Here is a 24,886-nt window from a genome sequence, read left to right as displayed (position 1 = left end):
CAGTTAGCCAACTTTCAGTCCATTTTACATGTTCTCTACTGATATTGTAGGATGTTAATTTTTTTAACTCAACATTTTCCCCTACTAAATCAAATGCCTCTGAGAAATCCAGGTATGTTGCATCTGCACTGTTCCCTTGATCCACCAAATGTGTACCCTTGATCAACCAATGTGTACTCTCATAAAAGGATGAAATCAGGTTTTGCATAAACCCTGTTGGTGAGTGGCATTACTTACATTTCTAGACTTTTTTTGAACTAATCCCATACCAGGTTTTCCATTGTTTTTTAACCTAGTCAATTTTTATATATATAAAAAAAACCTTTCCCTTTATTTTTTAATACTTTATATTTAACACAGGAATTGACATAAAGCTTTTCTAGGATTTCTCTTGTTGTTAATATCCTTAATAACCTCCTTTTTGTGATCCATAGCCCTGACAAACATGGAGTTTTCTCTGATGTCTTAATGTCCCTTGTCAATTTTCATAACTTCCTTATTCTATTCTTATCTATTTTCCCTTTTCCCTCTTTGTTACATATTGCTTCCCCTCTCCCCCGACCCCCAATTGCTGCCTTCACTTTACCACTGAACTGGGTTTTTACCCAAAATTGTTCACTTTGTTGAATATGGAATCATGATTTTTCCGTTATCTAATAAACTGTTATCAAAAAATTATCAATTTTCATTCATATTTTTCGGTCTAAATTTTTCCTCCCAGTCAGTTTTGCTGACAATTTTCCTCAACTTTGGGGAATTAGTCCTCTTGGAGCACTAGGTGTCTATCAATAGTAATGGTTGGGAACTGTCCATTTGAATGTAAATCAGTTTCATTTTTTCCTCTCGTATATCATATTCTCTCTTCTTTGTCTCTTGTGTAACCAAAAGAGTCCCAGACTTTTCTATCTGTTTGCATATGGCAGCCTCCCCCATTCTCAAAGCCTGTCTTGGAAATCCCTTTTATATATGCTATATCCTTAATAGAGACTGGGTGACCAAACCTGATCACATATCCCGAACATGTTATTCTCCATCCCATATCTTAGGGATCTGAACATTGCTTTTGTTTTGTCCACTGCAGCGAATGAGCAGGTGTTTCTCTTGAGCTGCTATCAATGGCGCCCAGGTCTTTTCCCTGAGATATGTTCTAGTTGGGATGCTTCTTTCAGCGCATGTCTGTGCAAAAGTTTGTTTTTTCCCCTCTCTGATTTCGAGCAACTGGATGAATGGGGAACTCCCTTCAATATAGACTCCCTATCCTAGCTTGCATTAAGGAACAATGATGGATAACCAGTATCCACACTTGTGTTTCCTGCTGGTGCCTCTTAAGGTCCCCCCACCAAATAGTGTAGAAAATATTAACTCAGGGAGCACAACAAAAATATGGAATTGTATTTAGTAGGGTCATTGTTCATAGTTATTTTCTCTGAATAATGAAAATGTCATAAATCAGTGTGTGAAGAGTGATCAATCTGCTTCTCCCATGAGAACAGCCTCCACTAGTGCATGTAGTGTCTCATATTAACTTTCTCTCCATTCAGGCATTTCTACTCCGACCATCACCCGAGACCCTGGGAACACACAGAAAGTCAGGGGAACATACGGTAAATGCAGGAGACACCCTTATTCCTTAGAGTTGGACACTTTCTCCACTACGCCATGTCAGATTGGAACACAACCGACTTCACTAACCCCTCCACCTTCATCCTACTTGGCATTCCTGGCCTAGAGGCAGCCCATATCTGGATCTCCATTCCCTTCTGTGCTATGTACGCCATAGCCGTGTTAGGGAACTTCACCATCCTGTTTATCGTGAGGAGGGAGCCGAGCCTTCATAAGCCCATGTTCTATTTCCTCTGTATGCTGGCTGTCACCGACCTGGTCATGTCCACGTCAACCGTACCGAAAATGCTGAGTATCTTCTGGTTTAATTCCAGGGAGATCAGTTTCAGTGCCTGCCTCACGCAAATGTACTTCATTCACTCCTTCTCTGCGATGGAGTCTGGAATCCTTTTGGCCATGGCTTTTGATCGCTACTTGGCCATCTGCAATCCTCTGAGATATTCAATGACTCTGACAAACTCTGTTGTGGCCAAGATAGGCCTGGCCGTGGTGCTGCGAAGTGGCATACTCAGATTACCCTATCCCTTCCTGGCGAGGCGGTGGCCATATTGCAGAACCAACATCATCCCCCACTCCTATTGTGGGCATATGGCTGTGGTGAAGTTGGCCTGCGCTGACATCCGCATCAGTAGTTACTATGGCCTGTTTGATCTTTTCTCTGAGATCGGAATGGATTTATTTTTTATTGCCGTGTCCTATACTCAGATTCTCCGGGCCATCTTCCGCCTCCCCACAAAGGATGCCCGGCTCAAAACTTTTGGGACCTGTATCTCTCATCTTTGTGCCATCTTAGCTTTGTACGTCCCAGATTTATTCTCCTCTCTCATTCAGCGGTTTGGCCAGAATGTGCCACTGCACCTAATTGTTCTCATTGTTAGTGTGTACCTGCTGGTGCCCCCCGTGCTACACCCTATCATTTACGGGATGAGGACCAAACAGATCCGGGGCAGGCTGCTCCAACTCTTTGCTCATAAAGAGACTTAAATGTTTCTCCTTGTGCTCTGACTCTCAGATTGAACTCTGTGCAGAGATGGCTGGTGCATGGTGCTGGGGCCTCTTCCCTGAATCAGTTACTGGACAGACAGAGAGACATTAAACCCTTTCCTGTCCTTACTGTGCTGTGTCAATGTGATGAACTGGGGAGTCAGTCTATGTACACTACACTGGGTTGCCACCTTTCTAATTGCTGGTAGCTGGATCCCTGAAATTGCAATCTTGCCCCATCTCTTCTGTCAAGCTTCAACCCTGCCGTGTGTCTTCTCCCCAAGGCCCTGCCCCTGCCACTTGCTCCTGTCTTCCCCTCCCCTTGTCAGCTGCGACCCAGTCATCTCTAAAACCAATATGTTCTCACATCTTATGGCAAGTCACTTAAGGGACACTGGTTAGTGTTAAAATTTTAATGTTTATTCTCAATTTGTTCCTAACTCTGTGGAGAGAGAGACCCCGTCAGGACTCCTGGGATCTATCTCGGCTCTGGGAGGGGAGTGGGGTATAGTGTGTTACAGCAGGAGGCAGATACATCTGGGGTCTAAATAAGAAGATCAGAATGGCCATACTGGGTAAAACCAATGGTCCATGTAGCCCAGTAGCCTGTCTTCTGACAGTGCCCAGTGCCAGGGGCTTCAGAGGGAATGAACAGAACATGGCACTCACCATGTGATTCCTGTGGAGCAGCTCAGCAAAAGGGGGCAGAAGCCCCGAGCCTGGGCTTCCTCAGCTTCAGTTGGCAGGAGTTCAAGCCTCCAGCCCCAGAAGGAGCCGGAGGGGAGGGGAAGAGCCCCAGGTGGAGTGGCAGAAGAAGCCCTCAACTCAGGCTGCCCCGAGGCCTAGCCACAGGAACAGAGTAGAGGCAGGGGCTGTAGGGGGAGGAGGGGAGAGAAGTCCTACTCATTTTTCTCCCCTCCGTCTTCCATTCTGCTCCCACCCAGGGGTTTTCTCATTTTCCCTGTCCTTGGGCAAACCTCAGGGAGCATTGTTTTGTCTCCCCTCCCTGACCCCTTAGGGGCTGCTTTCCTCCCTTCACCTCCCTTTCCCTTTCTGGAGATAGAGACGGGTTGCATGGCACCACTGGTACATTTGCCACAGCGGTGGTCTGCTCCCTCTTTGCCCATCTTCATGGGCCACAGGGTTGTAACAGGAGCCCAGCCAGAGGATTATTATAGGTCCACAACACCGTCCCACACTGTGCTGTGGGATGAGCTTCACCGTTTTCTGGTGGACACCTGTGGGTTCAAGGGTAAGGTGAAGCTCCCTCTCCAGCATTGGGGAGACTTCCATCTCGTTGTCTGGGCCACAAGGTTTGTTTTGGAGGAGTGGAGGGGAACAGGGAGGGAGGATATCCTGGTCTACCGGTGGGCCCGCCACTTCTGTGACAAGCCTTTCAGGTTGGTCAGCGATTGTTGCATGGCTGGATGGGGATTTCCTGCCCACGAGGATCCTCCTCAGCCCTCAGAATGAACCCAACCATCTTTCAACATTGAACACCAGAGGCTCTAGGGTGGGTCTCCACAGTAGCCAAGTGCTCTCCTTCCTTTGTGATGTAGGGTACCCTGTGGTTTGCCTGCAGGAAACCCACATGGATCCAGCCGCCGAGACTAGTTGGCGGCTGGAGTGGGGGGACCGGGTATATTTTGGACACCTCAGCACTCAATTGGCTGGGGTGGCCACCCTATTCTCCCCCAACCTACACCCTGAGATGCTGGGAGTTGCCGAGGTCATGCCAGGTCGCCTTCTGCACCTCCAGGCCTGGGTGGACGGACTGACATTGAATCTGTTCAATGTCTACCCCCCAAATGCAGACCCGGAGTGGGTGTGTTTCTATCAACAGGTGTCTGCCTTCCTTGGCACTTTGGATCCTCACTAGTGCCTGGGCCTAGGTGGGGATGGAAATTCCATCTTTGAGTACCAGAATCGTTCAGGGATCAAGAGCAGCGAGGTTGCTGCAGGCATCCTCAGAGAGATCATCAATCATCACTCCCTGGTAAACATCTGGGACGATCAATATCCGGATGACAATTCCACCTTTATCTATGTCCAGGTGGAAGTCGATCGGTTGCACCACTCCTGATTGGACCGCATGTATGTATTTTGTTTCCATCTTGCTCCGGGTCACTCCTCCAGCATTTAACCGGCCCAGTTCTCGGCCCACCATTTAGTGGCCATGATGGCCTCTTTCATCTTGGAGCTCACCTTGGGCTCTTCACCCTTCAGACCCCTCTGCGCATACTTCAGGAGATGGTGGCCACTGTATTGCCTACAGCTTGCGTTTTCCTTGAACAGGTCCTACAAGAGGGTGCTCCCCACCCATCCCTCTCCCCAGGACCTCTTGAATTCTTGATTGGGCTCCTGTCCCATGAGTCCCCCCGGCCCCCACCCTTTCATAACCCGAGCCAGCTGCACACCCTGCAGCTGGTTCATTTCTGAATTCCACCAAGGGAACAACTTTACATGCTCATGCTCCACATGCTTCACTTTCTCAGATGCCCTGATATCAAGTGGTGGACCTAGTACCACCTTCGGATGGTGAAGAACCCCGGTGGGCCAGAAATTACTCCACCCTGGTCCCACGGCCCACTGGGGATATCGGTTGGTGGCTCCTTCATGGAGCCATGAGCACAGACATGTATGTGGCACAGTTCCCCCCCATTCCAGATGCCTGCCCATTTTGCAGCATGAGGCAGACCCTGGCGGATGCCTATCTAGAATGCGCAAGGTTACAGCCCCTATTCCAATTCCTCCACAACTTCAACAGGAGGTTCTGGCTGCACTTTTCCCCACACCTTTTCATATATGCTACCTGCTTTAGCTCAACAAACAGGATGTGGCCTGCAGGTCCCTCGTGTTACAGGTGAAATATACTCTAATATAAATCTGTAAACTTATTAATAAAACAAATAATCAAACCCATAAGGAAATAAGAAACTTATAAGAAAAGACATGTAGGCAACCAACTGGAGTAGACTATAGGCTACCACAGCTGCAGGCTTCCACCGCGAAGTCAAGTGTGATGATTATTGAAAATCTTGTTCATCATATAATAAAGTTCTACCAAGCCCAAAGGATTTTACGTATCACCACCCAGGTGAATGAATATTTCAGATATTACCCAAATACTCACTTAGAGCCAATTCTTATTAACTGATTTAAGATTAATTAAAAAAAAGAGAGTATTGGTTAAAAGATAATTATGCACAGAGACATGTTTAGAGTTTTTAAGTCAGTTTCATAGTAGAGATGGCTGGCTTCAGAGTTTCACAGAGTTCTTTCAGAATTAGTCAAGAGATTATAGTCCAGCGTTGAAATATTCATTATCAGGGTGGTCTAGGGTATAATTGTCATAGACTGCAAAAGTCCACATTCCTGACCAGCCCTTGTACAGAACAGGCAACTTGGCTGTAGGCAAGGTTAAAGAGTTTGACATGAAGCATTGAATTGTCACCAGAGCCTGTGGATTGATGAGTTTGGGGTCCAGTAGGGATTGGTGGATAGTCAACACTTGTGCTCCAGTGTCCCTCCACGTGATAACCTTCTTTCCACCCACTCTCAAGGTTTTCCTTCGCTCCGAGGGTATGAGAGAGGCATCTGGGCCTGGGGAACTTTGGTGTGATTGTGGTGTAATGAACTGTAATTGGTTGGGGTTCTTGGGACAGTGGGCCTTTATATGTCCCAGTTCATTACATTTAAAACATCCCCCTGCTAAGGTATCACCGGGACGAGGTGGGTTGATGGAGACTGGTGTGGTGGGACGATAAGGGGTTTGGGTTTTACCTTGGGATGTAGGTGGGGCCTTGGGCTGCCCCCAGTGGTAGGGTGTGGTTTGAGGGTTCCCCTTCTGATCTTCGCTCATACTGCAACCTGGGTTGTTCCTCTGTGCTCCCTCCACCCATTTTGTGTTGATTTTCCCCGCCTCGCTGGTGGCCTGGGACTGCTCATATTGATCAGTGTAAGAAGCAAGACTTTCGACTGAGTCCATGTTCTTATCCCACAACCACTGTTTAATATGATCCTTGGTCATATTCATGAATTGTTCCTGAGTCATCAAATCAATCATTCCTTCAAAGGCAGTTACACCCCTGCCGTCAACCCATTTCTGTAACAGATCCTTTATCAGGTGTGCATAAGCCATATTACTTAGTCCAAGCCCTCTCTGTGACTCTGTAAGTGTCAGGTGTAACTTGAATTTGTTTTAAAACCAAATCCTTAAATTTACCATAGTCAGAAGCCTCCCCAATAGGCATCTTGTTGAATATGTCCAGAGCTCTTCCAGTCAATTTTGCTACCAATGTGGTCATCTTTTGATCTTCAGGAATGGTATGGAGGGTGCACAGTCTCTCAAAGGTGAGGAAATATTCAGCAATATCACTGGATTCAGTGTACTGTGGACATAGTCGCTCCCACCCGTGGACTTTTGGTAGAGGATGGTTAGGATTAGGTGGTGCATTTGCCTGAATATTTGCTAACTCCAGTGCCTGCTGTCTTTCTTTTTCTTTCTCCTCCATCTCTTTTTGTTTCTCCTCCATAGCTCTTTTGTGGGCATCCTCTTTGGCTTTTTCTTCTTTTTCCCTCTCCTCCATAGCTCTTTTGTGTGCAGTCTCAGCCCTGGCCATCTGTCTGTCATGTTCCTTTTTGTTCTCCTCAGCCTGGAATTTGGCTAATTCTAGGTCCTGTTGCATAGTATTTTCTCCTTTGCCTGACATTTTCCCCCTGTTCTACCTTAGCTATCTGAGGGGGGGGGGGGCAGCTTGGAATGTTTGGTTACTGTAATGTGACTGTTTAGAAAAAAAAAGTAAAACACATTTTTGTGACTTGTCTTGGCAATATGTTAATGACCCTTCAGTGATCACAGCTGGAGATTCCCTTCTAACAAAAAGCCCTCTGTTAGAAGCTCTTATCTGTTTGCTTTCAGGGTATCTGCTTCCCCAGCATTTCAACACAGGGGAAAAAATCTGGCTTTTGGTTCCTTTAAAATCCCTCATCGCTGCTCACCATGTCATAGGTTTCACCCCCACTCTGAACTTTAGGGTACAGACGTGGGGACCTGCATGTTAACCCCTAAGCTCAATTAACAGCTTAGATCTGGTCTGGCTGCCACCACCCAAATGATTTATGAGTTATTTGGGAAACTCTGTCTTCCCCCCCAAAACCTTTCCCTCCCTGGGTAGCCTTGAGAGACTCCTCCACCAATTCCCTGGTGAACACCGATCCAAATCCGTTGGATCTTAAAACAAGGAAAAATCAATCAGGTTCTTAAAAATAAGACTTTTAATTAAAGAAAAGAAAGGTAAAAGAAAACCCTCTGGGAGAGATTAGCATACCAGCTACTGTCACAGAAAACAGATTCAAAACACAGAGGATGTTCCCCTGGGCAAAAACTTAGTTACACAAATGAATACCCAATTTGATTATTCCTCTAATTGCACAAAAAAAGTTACAAAACAAAATAAACATAAACCTATTTATTCCGTTCAGTAATACTCACTACTTGATAAGAGGCTGAATTCTGGAGCTTTCCCACTCCGGTCAAAAGTGAAACTGACCCAGACAAAGGGAACTTCCCTCCTTCCTTTTGAAACATTTTGTCCCCCCATTGGTTCCTCTGGCCAGGTGTCATCTAGGCTAGGTGAACTACTTAACCCTTTACAGGTAAAAGAGGCATTAACCCTTAACTATCTGTTTATGACAGAAGGAGATTCCACCACCTCCCTAGGTAACCCATTCCAGTGGTTCACCACCCTCCTAGTGAAATAGTGTTTCCTAATATCCAAACTAGACCTCCCCCACTGCAACTTGGGACCATTAGTCCTTGTTCTGTCATCTGCTACCACTGAGAACAGTCTAGATCCATCCTCTTTAGAACCCCCTTTCAGGTAGTTGAAAGCAGCTATCAAATCCCCCCTCATTCTTCTCTTCTGCAGACTAAACAATCCCAGTTCCCTCAGCCTCTCCTCCTAAGTCATGTGTTCCAGCACTCTAATAATTTTTGTTGCCCTCTGTTGGACTCTTTCCAATTTTTCCACATCCTTCTTGTAGTGTGGGGCCCAAAACTGGCCACAGTACTCCAGATGAGGCCTCAACCAATGCTGAATAGAGGGGAATGATCATGTCCCTCGATCTGCTGGCAATGCCCGTACTTATAAAGCCCCAAATGCCATTAGCCTTCTTGGCAACAAGGGCACACTGTCGACTCATATCCAGCTTCTTGTCCACTGTAACCCCCAGGTCCTTTTCTGCAGAACTGCTGTCTAGCCATTCAGTCCCTAGTCTGTAGCAGTGCATGGGATTCTTCCATCCTAAGTTCAGGACTCTTCACTTGTCCTTGTTGAACCTCATCAGCTTTCTTTTGGCCCAATCCTCTAATTTGTCTAGGTCCCTCTGTATCCTATCCCTACCCCCCAGCGTATCTACCACTCCTCCCAGTTTAGTGTTGTCTGCAAACTTGCTGAGGGTGCAATCCACGCCATCCTCCAGATCATTAATGAAGATATTGAACAAAACCGGCTCCAGGACCGACCCTTGGGGCACTCCGCTTGATACTGGCTGCCAACTAGACATGGAGCCATTGATCACTACATGTTGAGCCCGACAACCTAGCCAGCTTTCTATCCACCTTATAGTTCATGCATCCAGCCCATACATCTTTAACTTGCCAGCAAGAATACAGTGGGATACAGTATGAAAAGCTTTGCTAAAGTCAAGGAATAACACATCCACTGCTTTCCCCTCATCCGCAGAGCCAGTTATCTCGTCATAGAAGGCAATTAGGTTAGTCAGGCATGACTTGCCCTTGGTGAATCCATGCTGACTGTTCCTGATCACTTTCCTCTCCTCTAAGTGTTTCAGAATTGATTTCTTGAGGACCTGCTCCATGATTTTTCCAGGGGCTGAGGTGAGGCTGACTGGCCTGTAGTTCCCCGGATCCTCCTCCTTCCCTTTTTTAAAGATGGGCACTACATTAGCCTTTTCCCAGTCATCCAGGACCTCCCCCGATCACCATGACTTTTCAAAGATAATGGCCAATGGCTCTGCAATCACATCCGCCAACTCCTTTAGCACCCTCGGATGCAGTGCATCTGGCCCCATGGACTTGTGCTCATCCAGCTTTTCTAAATAGTCCCAAACCACTTCTTTCTCCGCAGAAGGCTGGTCACCTCCTACCCATGCTGTGCTGCCCAGTGCAGCAGTCTGGGAGCTGAACTTGTTGGTGAAGACAGAGGCAAAAAAGCATGGAGTACATTAGCTTTTTCCACATCCTCTGTGACTGGGTTGCCTCCCTCATTCAGTAAGGGGCCCACATTTTCCTTGACTTTCTTCGTGTTGCTAACATACCTGAAGAAACCCTTCTTGTTACTCTTAACATCTCTTGCTAGCTGCAACTCCAAGTGTGATTTGTCCTTCCTGATTTCACTCCTGCATGCCTGAGCGATATTTTTATACTCCTCCCTGGTCATTTGTTCAATCTTCCACTTCTTGTAAGCTTCTTTTTTGCGTTTAAGATCAGCAAGGATTTCACTGTTAAGCCAAGCTGGTTGCCTGCCATACTTACTATTCTTTCTACACATCGGGATGGTTTGTTCCTGTGACCTCAATAAGGATTCTTTAAAATACAGCCAGCTCTCCTGGACTCCTTTGCCCATCATGTTATTCTCCCAGGGGATCCTGCCCATCAGTTCCCTCAGGGAGCCAAGTCTGCTTTTCTGAAGTCCAGGGTCCATATTCTGCTGCTCTCCATTCTTCCTTGTGTCAGGATCCTGAACTCGACCATCTCATGGTCACTGCCTCCCAGGTTCCCATCCACTTTTGCATCTCCTACTAATTCTTCCCAGTTTGTGAGCAGCAGGTCAAGAAGAGCTCTGTCCCTAGTTGGTTCCTCCATCACTTGCTCCAGGAAATTGTCCCCTACACTTTCCAAAAATTTCCTGGATTGTCTGTGCCCCGCTGTATTATTCTCCCAGCAGATATCAGGGTGATTAAAGTCTTCCATGAGAACCAGTGCCTGTGATCTAGTAACTTCTGTTAGTTGCCGGAAGAAAGCCTCGTCCACCTCATCCCCCTGGTCTGGTGGTCTATAGCAGACTCCCACCATGACATCACTTTTGTTGTTCACATTTCTAAACTTAATCCATAGACACTCAGATTTTTCTGCAGTTTCATATGGGAGCTCTGAGCAGTTATACTGCTCTCTTACATACAATGCAACTCCCCCAAATTTTCTGTCCTTCCTGACAGTATATATCCATCCATGACAGTAATCCAGTCTTGTGAGTTATCCTGCCAAGTCTCTGTTATTCCAATCACATCATAGTTCCTTGACTACGCCAGGACTTCCAGTTCTTCCTGCTTGTTTCCCAGCCTTCTTGCATTTGTGTCTACGCACTTAAGATAACTCAAGGATTGTCCTGCTTTCTCAGTATGAGACAGAAGTCCTCCCCTCTTGCGTTCTCCTGCTCATGCTTCCTCCTGGTATCCCATTTCCCCACTTTTCTCAGGGCTTTGGTCTCCTTCCCCCGGTGAACCTAGTTTAAAGCCCTCCTCACTAGCTTAGCCAGCCTGCTTGCGAAGATGCCCTTCCCTCTCTTTGTTAGGTAGAGCCCATCTCTGCCTAGCAATCCTTCTTCTTGGAACACCATCCCATGGTCAAAGATTCCAAAGCCTTCTCTCCGACACCACCTCCGTAGCATTCATTGACTTCTGTGATTCAATGGTCTCTACCTGGGCCTTTTCCCTGCACAGGGAGGATGCACGAGAACACCACTTGCACCTCAAACTCCTTTATCCTTCTTCCAAGAGCCACATAGTCTGCAGTGACCTGCTCAAGGTCATTCTTGGCAGTATCATTGGTGCCCACGTGGAGAAGCAGGAAGGGGTAGCCATCCGATGGCTTGATGAGTCTCGGCAGTCTCTCCTTCACATCGTGAATCCTAGCTCCGGGCAAGCAACACAGTCCTCAGTTTTCCCAGTTGGGACAGCAGATAGATGACTCAGTCCCCTGAGGAGGGAGTCCCCGACCACCACCACCCACTTCCTTCTCTTGGAAGTGGTGGTCGTGGAACCCCCATCCCTAGGACCATGCATCTTATGTCTTCCAATCAGTGGAGTCTCCTTCTGCTCCCTTCCCTCACATGTATCATCTAGTCCACTCTCCACATTAGTACCTGTGGAGAGAACATGGAAACGATTGCTCACCTGTATCTCCATTGCTAGTACATAGACCCTCCTCTTTCTTCTTCTGGAGGTCACATGCTGCCAAATTTCTTCACTGTCCTTATATCGCCACTGCGCAGCCTGTTCTGATTCTTCAGAATGTTATGCCCGTAGGAGCATATCCTGATGTCTGTCCAGGAAATCTTCATTTTCTCTTATGCAACACAGGGTTGATACTTTTTTCTCCAGACCTTGAACCTTCTCATCCAATATGGAGACCAGCTTGCACTTTGTACAGACAAAGTCGCTTCTGTCCTGTGGAAGAAAGACAAACATGGCACAACCTGTGCAGGTTACAACAGCAGAATGCTCACTTTCCCAATTTCCTTCCTTCCAAGAGCTTCCTCAGCTGTTGCAGTAACTACTCAGAGACACCTGCAAGATGACAGACTCAGTGGGCTCCCCCCAGGCGAACTCACAGTCAAACTCGCTCTGTTCAACTCTCCGCTCTTCACCAGACAGCTGGTTCGCTGCTGACTGCCTTTTTATAACAGACAGGCCCCCTCAAGGCCCACCTGGAACAAAGCACTCCCAATTCACACTTTTCAAACAATCAAGCACTTGGTTAAACTGACAAACTGTCCCCACAACAGACACTTATATACTCACCAACACAGCCCCCCTAATGCAGCACTTAGCGTACCTCCATATCCATAGTACCTCCACATCCATAATAACACCACAGCTTTTATCAGAGGTATGCATTTCCAAGTGTTTTTATTATACAATGCCTTGTGTTAGGACAGCTTAGTTTCTTCAGTACCCATTGTGTCTTTCAACTCCTTCCTAAACCTTAACATGTGTTTAACTACAGGTTTTCCTTACCTTTCCCCTCAGTGTCCCCTTCAGTAGGGATCTCAATCTAAGATCATCTTTGGGGTCTTGGTATGCCAGGGTCCAGTGAGATAAAGATGTAAGGGGACTTCCCGTGTTGGCTAGGCCCCTGTGGAGCTGCTTCCCAACCCCAGGGTATGGCTGTGCAAAAAATCCACACTTTCTTCACCTTGGTCACTGACTAATGTGGATCAAGAGTGCCGAAGACACTCTTTAGTTTTTGAACATGTAACTCCCGAGTGTTGCAAAACATTGCAATTGTAGTGTTGCCCACAGGTGTTCTTGTAAAGTTCTGTGTAGATCAGCCCTGTGAACAAAAGTCAGAAAATGTGTCTTCTCTGGGTCACTAGAAAAAACTCTCTTTGTATCTGTGAAGCATTGTTAACCATTCTGCAATGCCATGAGGCATTGTGCCTCAGTTTCCAATTGCATACAGCAGACCAGGTTTATCATAATTTCTCTGCTGTGACAAGCTTTGAGCCTGTTTGCAGGTATGAATTGAGAAGTTAGAGCTCCTAGTGTTAGACCCGCAATAGAGGTTTCCCTATGGGATAGGGAGCAGGTCGATTCCGGACACAGTGTTGGTATATAATACTCTAAATGCTCTTTATTGATTACAAAACAAACCTTACTCACTCCACATTCACACCCCAAACATACTATTCCAGAGTCCAAAGGGCAGAATGGTCCTGTCGAGATTCCTTCCGATCATAAGATCATAAGATGCAGGGAGCTGGCGAAAACCGCATCTATATCCACACGGGGGTCTGGATCAATAAACGACTCCGATGTGCAGAAATCATAGGCAACCATTTATAGTCCATTCCATCATGTCATCAGTCCTTTGCCTTTGTTTCCTAGGACTTCTACCCACACAATAAGAAAGAGACAATCCTGGGTGTGCCACTGCTTCCCAACCCAGGTTATGCACATGGAAAAAATCCACTCCCACTCCCTTGGGATTTCCCTGTGATTCCCACTCCAAGCACTTTTCCTAGAGGGTTGTGATGGTGATCTGTGCTCTCTGGACAAAGTGTTGTGCCTTCTCCCAGCAGCACTTTCATAGCTGCTTTCTGTGTCTTACAAGCCCAGGGAATTTCCTCCTCCGCTCTGTCAGGTGGGTCATTAGCATTTTCACAGACAACCATTTATTCAGTTGGATCCACATCCTGTCTTAAAGCTGGCGGGAGAGGTAGATATGGTGGGGGGTAGGGATAGGGTCCAGAGTGACCTAGACAAATTGACAGGTTTCAGAGTAGAAGCCGTGTTAGTCTGTATCCGCAAAAATAACAGGAGTACTTGTGGCACCATAGAGACTATTAAATTTATTTGAGCATAAGCTTTCGTGGGCTACAGCCCACTTCTTCGGATGCATAGAATGGAACATATAGTAAGGAGATATATATACTGTGTCCTGCACTTAGGACAGAAGAATCCCATGCACTGTTAGAGATTAGGGACCGAATGGCTAGGCATCAGTGCTGCAGAAAGGGACCTAGGGGTTACAGTGGATTAGAAGAGGGATATGAGTCAACAGTGTGCCCTTGTTGCCAAGAAGGCTAATGGCATTTTGGGCTGTATAAGTAGGGGCATTGCCAGCAGATCGAGGGACGTGATCGTTCCCCTCTATTTGATATTGGTGAGGCCTCATCTGGAGTACTGTGTCCAGTTTTGGGCCCCACACGACAAGGATGTGGAAAAATTGGAAAGAGTACAATGGATGGGAACAAAAATGATTAGGGGGCTGCAGCAGATGACTTATGAGGAGAGGCTGAGGGAACTGGGATTGTTTAGTCTGCAGAAGAGAAGAATGAGGGGGGATTTGATAGCTGCTTTCAACTACCTGAAAGGGGGTTCCAAAGAGGATAGGTCGAGACTGTTCTCAGTGGTAGTAGATGACAGAACAAGGAGCAATGATCTCAAGTTGCAGTGGGGGAGGTTTAGGTTGGATATTAGGAAAAACTTTTTCTCTAGAAGGGTGGTGAAGCACAGGAATGGGTTACCTAGGGAGGTAGTGGAATCTCCTTCCTTAGAGGTTTTTAAGGTCAGGCTTGACAAAGCTCAGGCTGGGATGATTTAGTTGGGGATTGGTCATGCTTTGAGCAGGAGGTTGGACTGGATGACCTCCTGAGGTCCCTTCCAACCCTGATATTCTATGATTCTATGATTATTAAATCTCATAATGAAAAGTTAGTTGGTAATGGTAAATCTTATGACATAAAAATTTTGTACTGACGGTAAACCTATGAAAAGGTGTAGCAGGCATGATTTAGGGAGAAAGCGTTTGGATATGCTAGGAGTAATCAACAAGAAGCCTTTCATGGCTATTGCTTCTCAGAGAACACCTGTTCAAAGGCTCAAAACTTGTCACAGGAGGGAAATGATAATAAACCTGGCCTGCTGTCTGGAGGGGGAAACTGAGGCACAACACCTCATGGTGTTGATGAATATATGGATTGAGTTACAACTAGTTGGAAAAGCACAATGTTTAACAATGCTGTATAGAAAACACACTTGCTGACTTTTGCGATCACTAGGCTGATCTACAAAGTGTTGAAAGGTACACAGAAGTTTGCTAGAACACCTGTGGATAAACATTACAACACTTGGGAGTTGTATGGTGAAAAAGTAAAGAGAGCCTTGAACACACTGCTTCTGCATCAGTCAGTGAATAACACTTCTGCAGTAACAAAGGGGAGAGGTGACATTCTGTGCCCCAAAGCAACACCCAGTCACCCCCATATTTGCCATGGTGTATGATTATGTATATGATTTTTAGAAAGTATTTAAAATATGTCATATAAGATATCAATGGAAAAGGTCTGATTTGCTGAATATGATTACCGTATTTGTATGCATATATTGTTTTTGTACCTAAAGTTCTGAGAGCATACAAGGGCATGTGACCAGCTCCTGTACTCTGGACTCCATATTGTGTCTGTACTTTTCCACTAACTGTGCTGGGGGCCTTTGCTTGGAAATATGAAGCTCCCTCTACATGGCAGAAGCTATAAAATGTGGAAGCAACATCGTCACTTGGACTCACTCCCCAAGCAACTGAACACGAAAGACGTTAGAACCTGGGACTGAACTGGGGCTGTGGTCCCAGGCTGACGGGATTTCTAGCCTATGTATGGAAGATTGGTGGATTGTTTGTACCATCAGGGTGAGACACTGTTTGATTCAAAGCCTGTCTAATGTATAGAACTTAGATTGTGATGTTGTATATTTCTCAGATTTCAACTTTGTTCTTTACACTATTACATATAATCTCATAAACAATCAATCTTTCTGTAATTAATAAAGCTGTTTTATATTGTTTACCTTACTACAGGATGTTGTTTGAAACGTAAAAGGGAAATCTGCTCAGGCTGTTGTATTGTCCTCTCCACATTGAGGGAGGGGCAGACTGGGAAATAAACGTATACTGGTCAGGCTTTTAGCCAGGGCCAGATGGTACAGCTCTTGGATGATAGGCTGGGGAGCAGGGGGGAACTGGCTGGAGTCTATCTATTGTTGTTTCATGGCTGGCTAGTGAAATCATTCATGTAACTGCAGCTGGGTGTGTCCCTGTCTGTGTATGGCTGTTTAAGTGCAGGACCTGAGAGGATTGCAGCTTGTCACAGCCTCACAGTGTGAGAGGGGGCCCAGATTAGTTTGCCAGAGGGCTCGGCCATCCCCAGTTCCAGGTTACACCCCAGGGAATTCCGTCACCACCCCGCCCCAGTGAACAGGCCCTGCAAGACCGTAAGTCCATTTCCCTGTTGTCATGTGGTCACTTACTGACAGAGAGACCGTGGTTATAGAAGGGAAGTCAGGACACTTGGTTCTGTCAGTCTGTCTCTATGTGACCTTGAACAAGTTATGTCTCCCCTTATCTCAGTTTACCGATCAGTGAAATGGGGATGGTTCATAGTGACTTTCCTTTGCTAGATGTTTTGAAGTTCACTCAGTGAAAGGTGCTACACAGTATGATGATAGTTACTGATGAGAAGTACTGATCTCTGATCCCTTAGTGACAGCCCCATGTGTTTGCTGTAAGTGCTTGTGTGTCCTCTTAGACAACTTTCTCCAGATCTCTCTGTCTACTATCTACCCATCTATCCTGAGAATTTACAGGATATCAGGTCCTCAGGAGAATTAGGCATTATCCCTAGTTTTCTTACTCATCAACTATAATTATTAAATATATATACAGAAACGTACAGAGCAGCCAATTCCTCCCTGACTCAGCACAGAGCCCAAGAGTTCTCATCTCCCTTTGGGAAGGTTCCTTAATTACTGTTTACTCTAAAGCTGGATAATTAGCACAGAAGCGGAGAGTTGCTTGTCTACAGCCTGTTTACACTCAGACACTTCCTTCTTCTCTAGAGGCTGAGCGAACCCCACTGGGATTGCACAGAGCTATATTATAAACTGTACAAACCCCTGTGTCTGCTCTCAGCGTGCGATGCTGCTGCAGATGCTGGGGTGAGAGAGGTGTGGGACACAGCTACCTGAGGAAGATTCCCAGGGAAGACGCTTCCTTCTCAGAATTCACAGGTACCCATCTCTAGCTGAGGAGCTCACCTGATTGACAAACCCAGTACAACGTGGGTGTGGTGGTATAGAGAATAAATCTATGGTGTTCTCCGCTCTGCACAACCATGAAACATGCCAGGGCCCTTGCCATAAGTTGTGAGTTTGCTAAAGAATCACTGGCCAAAATGTCACTCTTTTCTGTGCACCTGTGCGCATCCCACCTGATACCCTCCAGCCCCAAGGTGGTGCATTTCAGTGGCTCAATGAATCCTTCAGGATGAAAGATGTTAGTAAATGTGCAATACAAGGCCAAATTCTGAGACCATGACCCATACTTTTCTCAGGACCCATTGATGCAAAACTCCCCTTGGAGCAAGAACTGAGTACAGACATCAGGAGCCAACTGTGTGTTAATGAACAGACACTGTCACACTCTCCTCTTGCATTTCAGGGCTCTGTCTGTTAATGGGGCACAGGGACAGGGGCTGTTACCTGACTTTTATCTGCTGGAAACCTTGGTAGTGCTAGGGTTCCTCACCAGAACAATAATGAGATTTTTTAAAAACATGGTTAACACATACTTTCTTCTAGCTTCATTCAAGAAGTCGGCTGAACTGTTATGCCTGAAACTTTCAAAAAAACAATTCTGATTGAAGCAGATACCCAGCATGGGAAATTTCAGTCTAAACACCTAAAAATTGGCAAACTTATAAGCAACTGGAAATTAGGTCTTCTAATGGAAGGCGTCAGACAGACTTAAGTACAGGTGATGCCACCAGTACCACCTACAATGGCCAATCCATTTGTGAATCCCATTCTTCTATGCTCTTCGCTCCAATAATATTGGTAGCAAGGAGTTCTACTGGCCAAATATGATTTACATTAGCAATTACCTTTTCTCAAGGTTATATGTTCAGACTTTCAATTTAACTAAATGTTCCCTTGTTCATGTTATGAGACACATTAAATAGAAATGCCGGATCTACTTTCTTTATCAATAGATCCATAGGGTTTAAGGTCAGAAGCGACCATTTGATCATCCAGTTTGACCTCCTGTAAAATACAGGCCCATTAAATTTCACTCAGTTAGCCCTGCATTGAGCCGAAAGACTTGTGTGTGACTAAGGCCCGGTCTACACTAAGATTTTACATCATAGAATGATAGCGCCATAGAGTTATAAGGGAACGCAACGGACAGCTAGTCTATCCCCCTAACAAGATGCAGGATTTGTTTTGTCTTAATCATCTAAAACTGATGGCTATTCACACATTGTCAAGGCTGTATCCCCACTTTGAACTTTAGGGTACAAATGTAGGGGCCTGCATGAAAACTTCTAAGCTTATCTACCAGCTTAGCTCTGGTCCGCTGCCACCATCTTAAGAATTCCCTCCCTGGGAAGCCTTGAGAAACCTTTCACCAATTCCCTGGTGAATACAGATCCAAACTCCTTGGATCTTAAACAAGGAGAAATTGACCCTTCCCCCCTCCTTCCTTTCACCAACTCCTGGTGAATACAGATCCAAACCCCCTTTGGATCTTAAAACAAGGAGAAATCAATCAGGTTCTTAAAAAGAAGGCTTTTAATTAAAGCAAAAGGTAAAAATCATCTCTGCAAAATCAGTATGGAAAATAACTTTACAGGGTAATCAAACTTAAAGAGCTCAGAGGAATCCCCTCTGTCTTAGGTTCAAAGTATAGCAAACAAGATAAGCACTCTGGTAAAAGGTACATTTACAAGTTGAGAAAACAAAGTAAATCTAAGACGCCTTGCCTGGCTTTTACTTACAATTTTGAAATAAGAGAGACTTGTTTAGAAAGATGGGGAGAACCTGGATTGATGTCTGGTCCCTCTCAGTCCCAAGAGCGAACAACCCCTTAAACAAAGGAGACACACAAAAGCCTTTCCCCCCCCAAGATTTGAAAGTATCTTGTCCCCTTATTGGTCCTTGGGGTCAGGTGTCAGCCAGGTTACCCGAGCTTCTTAACCCTTTACAGGTAAAAGGATTTGGAGTCTCTGGCTAGGAGGGATTCCATAGCACTGTACACAGGAGAGCTGTCACCCTTCCCTTTATAGTTATGACACACATCTTCATAGAATGAGCTTCCATGACTTCCCTGGGAGTCTGTTGCATTGGCCTCCTGTGCTTAAAGTTAGGTAGATTTTCCTGATTTAAATCTGCTAGGCTGGAATTTGAACCCATTGCCTCTTGTCCTGCCCCTTTGTGGTAAGACAGAATAACTTTCCTCCACCTTTTTATGGCAGCCTTTCAAGTATTTGAGGACCACTATCATGTCCCCCATTAATCTCCTCTTTTCCAAATAAACATACTGGTTCCCTCGGCTTGCTCATATGGCTTGCATTCCATCCCTTGTGTAACATTTGTTACTTGCTATGGATCCTTTCCAGGTTCTCTATATCCTTTCTATACATTGGTGAGCAAAATTGGACACATAACTCCAATTGAGACCTAGCCCACACCTAGTAGAGGAATGCTATCATGTACCATGACTTGCATGCTATACTTCTGCTAATGTAACCTAACATTACATTTGCCTTTTTTGAAACATTTTTCCTAGTCCATTGCTTCTTGTCATCTCTCAGAGGTTAAGATAAACACTTTTTCTCCCTCCTTGAATAAAACCTTTTAGGTTTTTGAAAACTGTTATCATTTCCCCCCTCAGTCTTCTCCTTTTCAGACTAAACAAGCCTATCTCTTTCATACTTCCCTCATAGGTCGTGTTTTTAAGAGCCCTAATCATCCTTTTCTCCAGTTTTTCCAGATCATTTTGCATGTTTATCCGATTCTCCAAATACTTGCAACCCCTCCCAACTTAGTATCATCTGCAAATTTAATAAGTGTACTCTCTATGTCATGATCTAAATCGTTGATGAAGATATTAAAAAGAAGGGGACCCAGAACTGATCCTTGCAACACCCCACTTGTTATACCCTTCCAGCATCACTGTGACCCATTGATAACTACTGCCTGGGAGCGGTTTTACAACCAGTTATGCATTCACCTTATAATATCTCAATCTAGCTTGTATTTCCCTAATTTGTTAATGAGAAGGTCATGTGAGACTGTATCAAAAGCTGTACTAATGTCTACATATACCACATTTACTGTTTCTTCCCATCCAAAGGGCTTATTGCACTGTCAAAGAAAGCTATGAGGTTGGTTTGACATGATTTGTTCTTGACAAATCCATGCAGACTATCACTTATTACTTTACTATCTTCTAGATGTTTTCAAATTGATTCCATAATTATTTGGTCCATAATCTTATCTGATACATAAATTAAGCTGACTAGTCTGTAATTGCCTGGGATTCCCTTATTTCCCTTTTTATAGATAGGCACTATACGTGCTCTTTTCCAGTCTTCCGGAATCTCCCATGACTTTTCAAAGATCATAGCTAATGGCTCAGATATCTCCTCAGTCAGTTCCTTAAGAGTATTCCAGGATGCATTTTGTCAGGCCCTGGTGACTTGAAGACATCTAACTTGTCCAAGTAACTTTTAACTCATTCTTTCCCTATTTTAGCATCTGAACCTACCCCATTTTCACTTGTCATTCTCTATGTTAGGTGTCCAAAAACCACCAACATTCTTGGTGAAAATCGACACAAACAATCGTTAATCACCCTCACTGCTAAATATTTGGGCCTAATTTCGACCTGGAATTTGCTTGGCTTCGGCTTCGAGCCCTTCGCTCTTGCTCAGCCTTTCTCTGGTAGATTACAAAGCCCATTACTCATCAACTCAATATTTTCCTCTACTAAATCAAATGCCTTTGAGAAATCAAGATTGTTTACATCTGCGTTGTTCCCTTCATCCACCAAATGTGTACCCTTGATCAACCAATGTGTACTCTCATAAAAAGATGAAATGAGTTTTATTTGACAAGATCTGCTTTGCTTAAACCCTGTTGGTGACTATCATTACTTACATTTCTAGATTTTTCTTAACTAATCTCATACCAGCTTTTCCATTGTTTCTTAATCTTGTCAATTCTTTTATAAATAAACCTTTCCCTTTTTTTTAATTCTTTAATTTTAACAAAGGATTTGACATAAAACTTTTCTAGGATTTCATTTGTTCAAAAAGCCCCTTTTTGAAATCCATAACCCTTCCAAACAAGGAGTTTTCCCTGATGCCTTAACGTTCCTTATCAATTTTCCTTACTTCCGATTTCTATTCTTGCTAGCTATTTTCCCTTTTTCCCCTTTGTTACATATTGCTTCCCTGCCTCTAATTGCTGCTTCACTTTACCAGTAAACTGAGTTTTTACCCAAAGTTGTTCACTTTGTTGATTCTGGAATCATTAGGTTTTCAATATCTAATAAAATGTTATCAAAGCACTACCCATATTCATTCATATTTTTCTGTCTAAATTTTTCCTCACAATCAGTTTTGCTGACTATTTTCCTCACCTCTGGGGAATTAGTCCTTTTGGAGCACTAAGTGTCTATCGATAGTACTGGTTGGGAACTGTCCATCTGAATGTAATCCAGTTTTATTTTTTATTTTGCTTTCCTATATCATAAGGATAACGAGTCCTGTGGATAAGGGAGAAGCTGTGTATGTGATATACCTAGACTTTAGTAAGGCATTTGATATGGTCTCGCATGATATTCTTATCGATAAACTAGGCAAATACAATTTAGATGGGGCTACTATAAGGTGGGTGCATAACTGGCTGGATAACCATACTCAGAGAATTGTTATTAATGGTTCCCAAATCTGCTGGAAAGGCATAACAAGTGGGGTTCCGCAGGGGTCTGTTTTGGGACCGGCTCTGTTCAATATCTTCATTAACAACTTAGATATTTGCATAGAAAGTACGCTTATTAAGTTTGCAGATGATACCAAAATGGGAGGAATTGCAACTGCTTTGGAGGACAGGGTCATAATTCAAAATGATCTGGACAAATTGGAGAAATGGTCTGAGTTAAACAGGATGAAGTTTAACAAAGACAAATGCAAAGTGCTCCACTTAGGAAGGAAAAATCAGTTTCACAGATACAGAATGGGAAGAGACTGTCTAGGAAGGAGTACGGCAGAAAGGGATCTAAGGGTTATAGTTGACCACAAGCTAAATATGAGTCAACAGTGATGCTGTTGCAAAAAAAGCAAACATGATTCTGGGATGTATTACCAGGTGTGTTGTGAGCAAGACACGAGAAGTCATTCTTCCGCTCTACTCTGCGCTGGTTAGGCCTCAACTGGAGTATTGTGTCCATTTATGGGCACCGCATTTCAAGAATGATGTGGAGAAATTGGAGAGGGTCCAGAGAAGAGCAACAAGAATGATTAAAGGTCTTGAGAACATGACCTATGAAGGAAGGCTGAAATAATTGGTTTTGTTTAGTTTGGAAAGAGAAGACTGTGAGGGGACATGATAGCAGTTCTCAGGTATCTAAAAGGGTGTCATAAGGGGGAGGGAGAAAACTTGTTCACCTTAGCCTCTAAGGATAGAACAAGAAGCAATGGGCTTAAACTGCAGCAAGGGAGGTTTAGGTTGGACATTAGGAAAAAGTTCCTCACTGTCAGGGTGGTTAAACAGTGGAATAAATTGCCTAGGGAGGTTGTGGAATCTCCATCTCTGGAGATATTTAAGAGTAGGTTAGATAAATGTCTATCAGGGATGGTCTAGACAGTATTTGGTCCTGCCATGAAGGCAGGGGACTGGACTCGATGACCTCTCGAGGTCCCTTCCAGTCCTAGAATCCTTCATTTTTTATTTTCCTTTCCTATATCATATGCTCTCATCTTTGTCTCTTGTGTAAACTAAAGAGTCACAGACTTCTCTATCCTTAATAGAGACTGTGTCACCAAAACTGACCAAATAAACAGAACATGTTATGCTCCGTCCCATATCTTAGGGATCTGAACATTGTTTTGTTTTGTCCACGGCTGCTAATGAGCAGGTGTTTTTCTTGAGCTGCTATCAATGGCACTCAGATCTTTTCCCTGAGGTATGTTCTAGTTGGGATGTTTCTCTTAGCACATGTATTCGCAAACGTTTGTTTTTTTCCCCTCTCTGATTTTGAGCAACTGGATGAATGGGGAACGCCCTTAAGATTGGACTCCCTGTCCTTGCTCTCATTACATTAAAAAACAATGATGGATAAACGGTATCCACACGTGTGTTTCCTGATGGGGCCTCTTAAGTTTCCCCCACCATTAAGTGCAGGAATTATTAATGCAGGGAGCAGAATAAAATTATGGAATTGGATTTAGTAGGGTCATTGTTCATAGTTCTTTTCTCAGGATAATGAAAATGTAATTTTTCAGTGTGTGAAGAGTGATCAATCTGCTTCTCCTATGAGAACAGCCTCCACTAGTGCATGCAGTGTCTCATATTAACGTTGTCTCTCCATTCAGGCATTTCTGCTGCGACCATCCACCGGAACACACAGAAAGTCAGGGGAGCATACAGTAAATGCAGGAGACACCCTTATGCCTCAGAGTTGGACACTTTTTCCCCATGCCATGTCAGATTCTAACACAACCGACTTCACCAACCCCTCAACCTTCATCCTACTTGGCATTCCTGGCCTAGAGGCAGCCCATATCTGGATCTCCATTCTCTTCTGTGCTATGTACGCCATAGCTGTGTTAGGGAACTTCACCATCCTGTTCATCGTGAAGAGGGAGTCGAGCCTCCACGGACCCATGTTCTATTTCCTCTGCATGCTGGCTGTCAGCGACCTGGTCATGTCCACATCCACCATACCGAAAATGCTGAGCATCTTCTGGTTCAATTCCAGGGAGATCAGTTTCAGTGCCTGCCTCACCCAGATGTACTTAGTTCACTCCTCCTCAGTAATGGAATCTGGAATCCTCGTGGCCATGGCTTTTGATCGCTATGTGGCCATCTGCAATCCTCTGAGATATTCCACCACCCTGACAAACTCTGTTGTGGCCAAGATAGGCCTGGCCGTGGTGCTGCGCAGTGGCATAATCACATTACCCTATCCCTTCCTGGCGAGGCAATGGCCATACTGCAGAACCAACATCATCCCCCACTTCTATTGTGGGCATATAGCTGTGGTGAAGTTGGCCTGCGCTGACATCAGTATCAGTAGTTACTATGGCCTGTTTGATCTTCTCTCTGTGATTGGAATGGACGTGTTTTTTATCACCGTGTCCTATACTCTGATCCTCCGGGCCATCTTCCGCCTCCCCATAAAGGATGCCCGGCTCAAAACTTTTGGGACCTGCATCTCTCATCTTTGTGCCATCTCAGCTTTGTACATCCCAGACTTTTTCTCCTCTCTCATTCAGCGGTTTGGCCACAATGTGCCAAGGCATTTCCTCATTCTTATTACCAGTGTGTACCACCTCGTGCCCCCCATGCTACACCCCATCATTTATGGGGTGAGGACCAAACAGATCCGGGGCAGGCTGCTCCAGCTCCTTACTCATAAAGGAACCTAAATATTTTCTCCTTGTGCTCTGGCTCTCAGATTGAGCTCTGTGCAGAGCTGGCTGGTCCATGGTGCTGGGTCTTTGTTATGGAGCGTTGGGGGAGACAAGACCCTGCACCCCCGGCATCCTGCGATTCACCATGACTCTCAGCCAGCCAGTGAAACAGAAGGTTTATTTAGACGACAGGAACATGGTCTAAAACAGAGCTTGTAGGTACAGAGAATGGGACCCCTCTGCCAGGTCCATTTTGGGGTGCAGTTAGCCAGACGGAC

General features: G+C 44.9%; 2 protein-coding genes across 2 annotated transcripts; both read left to right on the top strand.

The window, feature by feature from the left end:
• The first annotated feature begins 1,608 nt into the window (after nucleotides 1-1,608).
• LOC135887432 (olfactory receptor 52E4-like) lies at nucleotides 1,609-2,607 on the top strand. The gene has a single exon (XM_065415199.1). It carries the CDS (start codon nucleotides 1,609-1,611, stop codon nucleotides 2,605-2,607), a length of 999 nt encoding a protein of 332 aa, XP_065271271.1.
• A 21,068-nt stretch (nucleotides 2,608-23,675) lies between these two features.
• On the top strand, nucleotides 23,676-24,623 carry LOC135892997 (olfactory receptor 52E2-like). The gene has a single exon (XM_065420785.1). It carries the CDS (start codon nucleotides 23,676-23,678, stop codon nucleotides 24,621-24,623), a length of 948 nt encoding a protein of 315 aa, XP_065276857.1.
• The last annotated feature ends 263 nt before the right edge of the window (nucleotides 24,624-24,886 follow it).

This window comes from Emys orbicularis, chromosome 1 (assembly GCF_028017835.1).
Source record: "Emys orbicularis isolate rEmyOrb1 chromosome 1, rEmyOrb1.hap1, whole genome shotgun sequence".
NCBI classification, from domain to species: Eukaryota; Metazoa; Chordata; order Testudines; family Emydidae; genus Emys; species Emys orbicularis.
The sequence above is the reverse complement of the archived record's forward strand: the minus strand, read 5'-3'. Positions and strand labels throughout refer to the sequence as shown.

What these genes read in the sequence shown, in the direction of transcription:
- LOC135887432 (XM_065415199.1), top strand. Translation starts at nt 1,609, where the DNA reads ATGCAGGAGACACCCTTATTCCTTAGAGTTGGACACTTTCTCCACTAC.
- LOC135892997 (XM_065420785.1), top strand. Translation starts at nt 23,676, where the DNA reads ATGTCAGATTCTAACACAACCGACTTCACCAACCCCTCAACCTTCATC.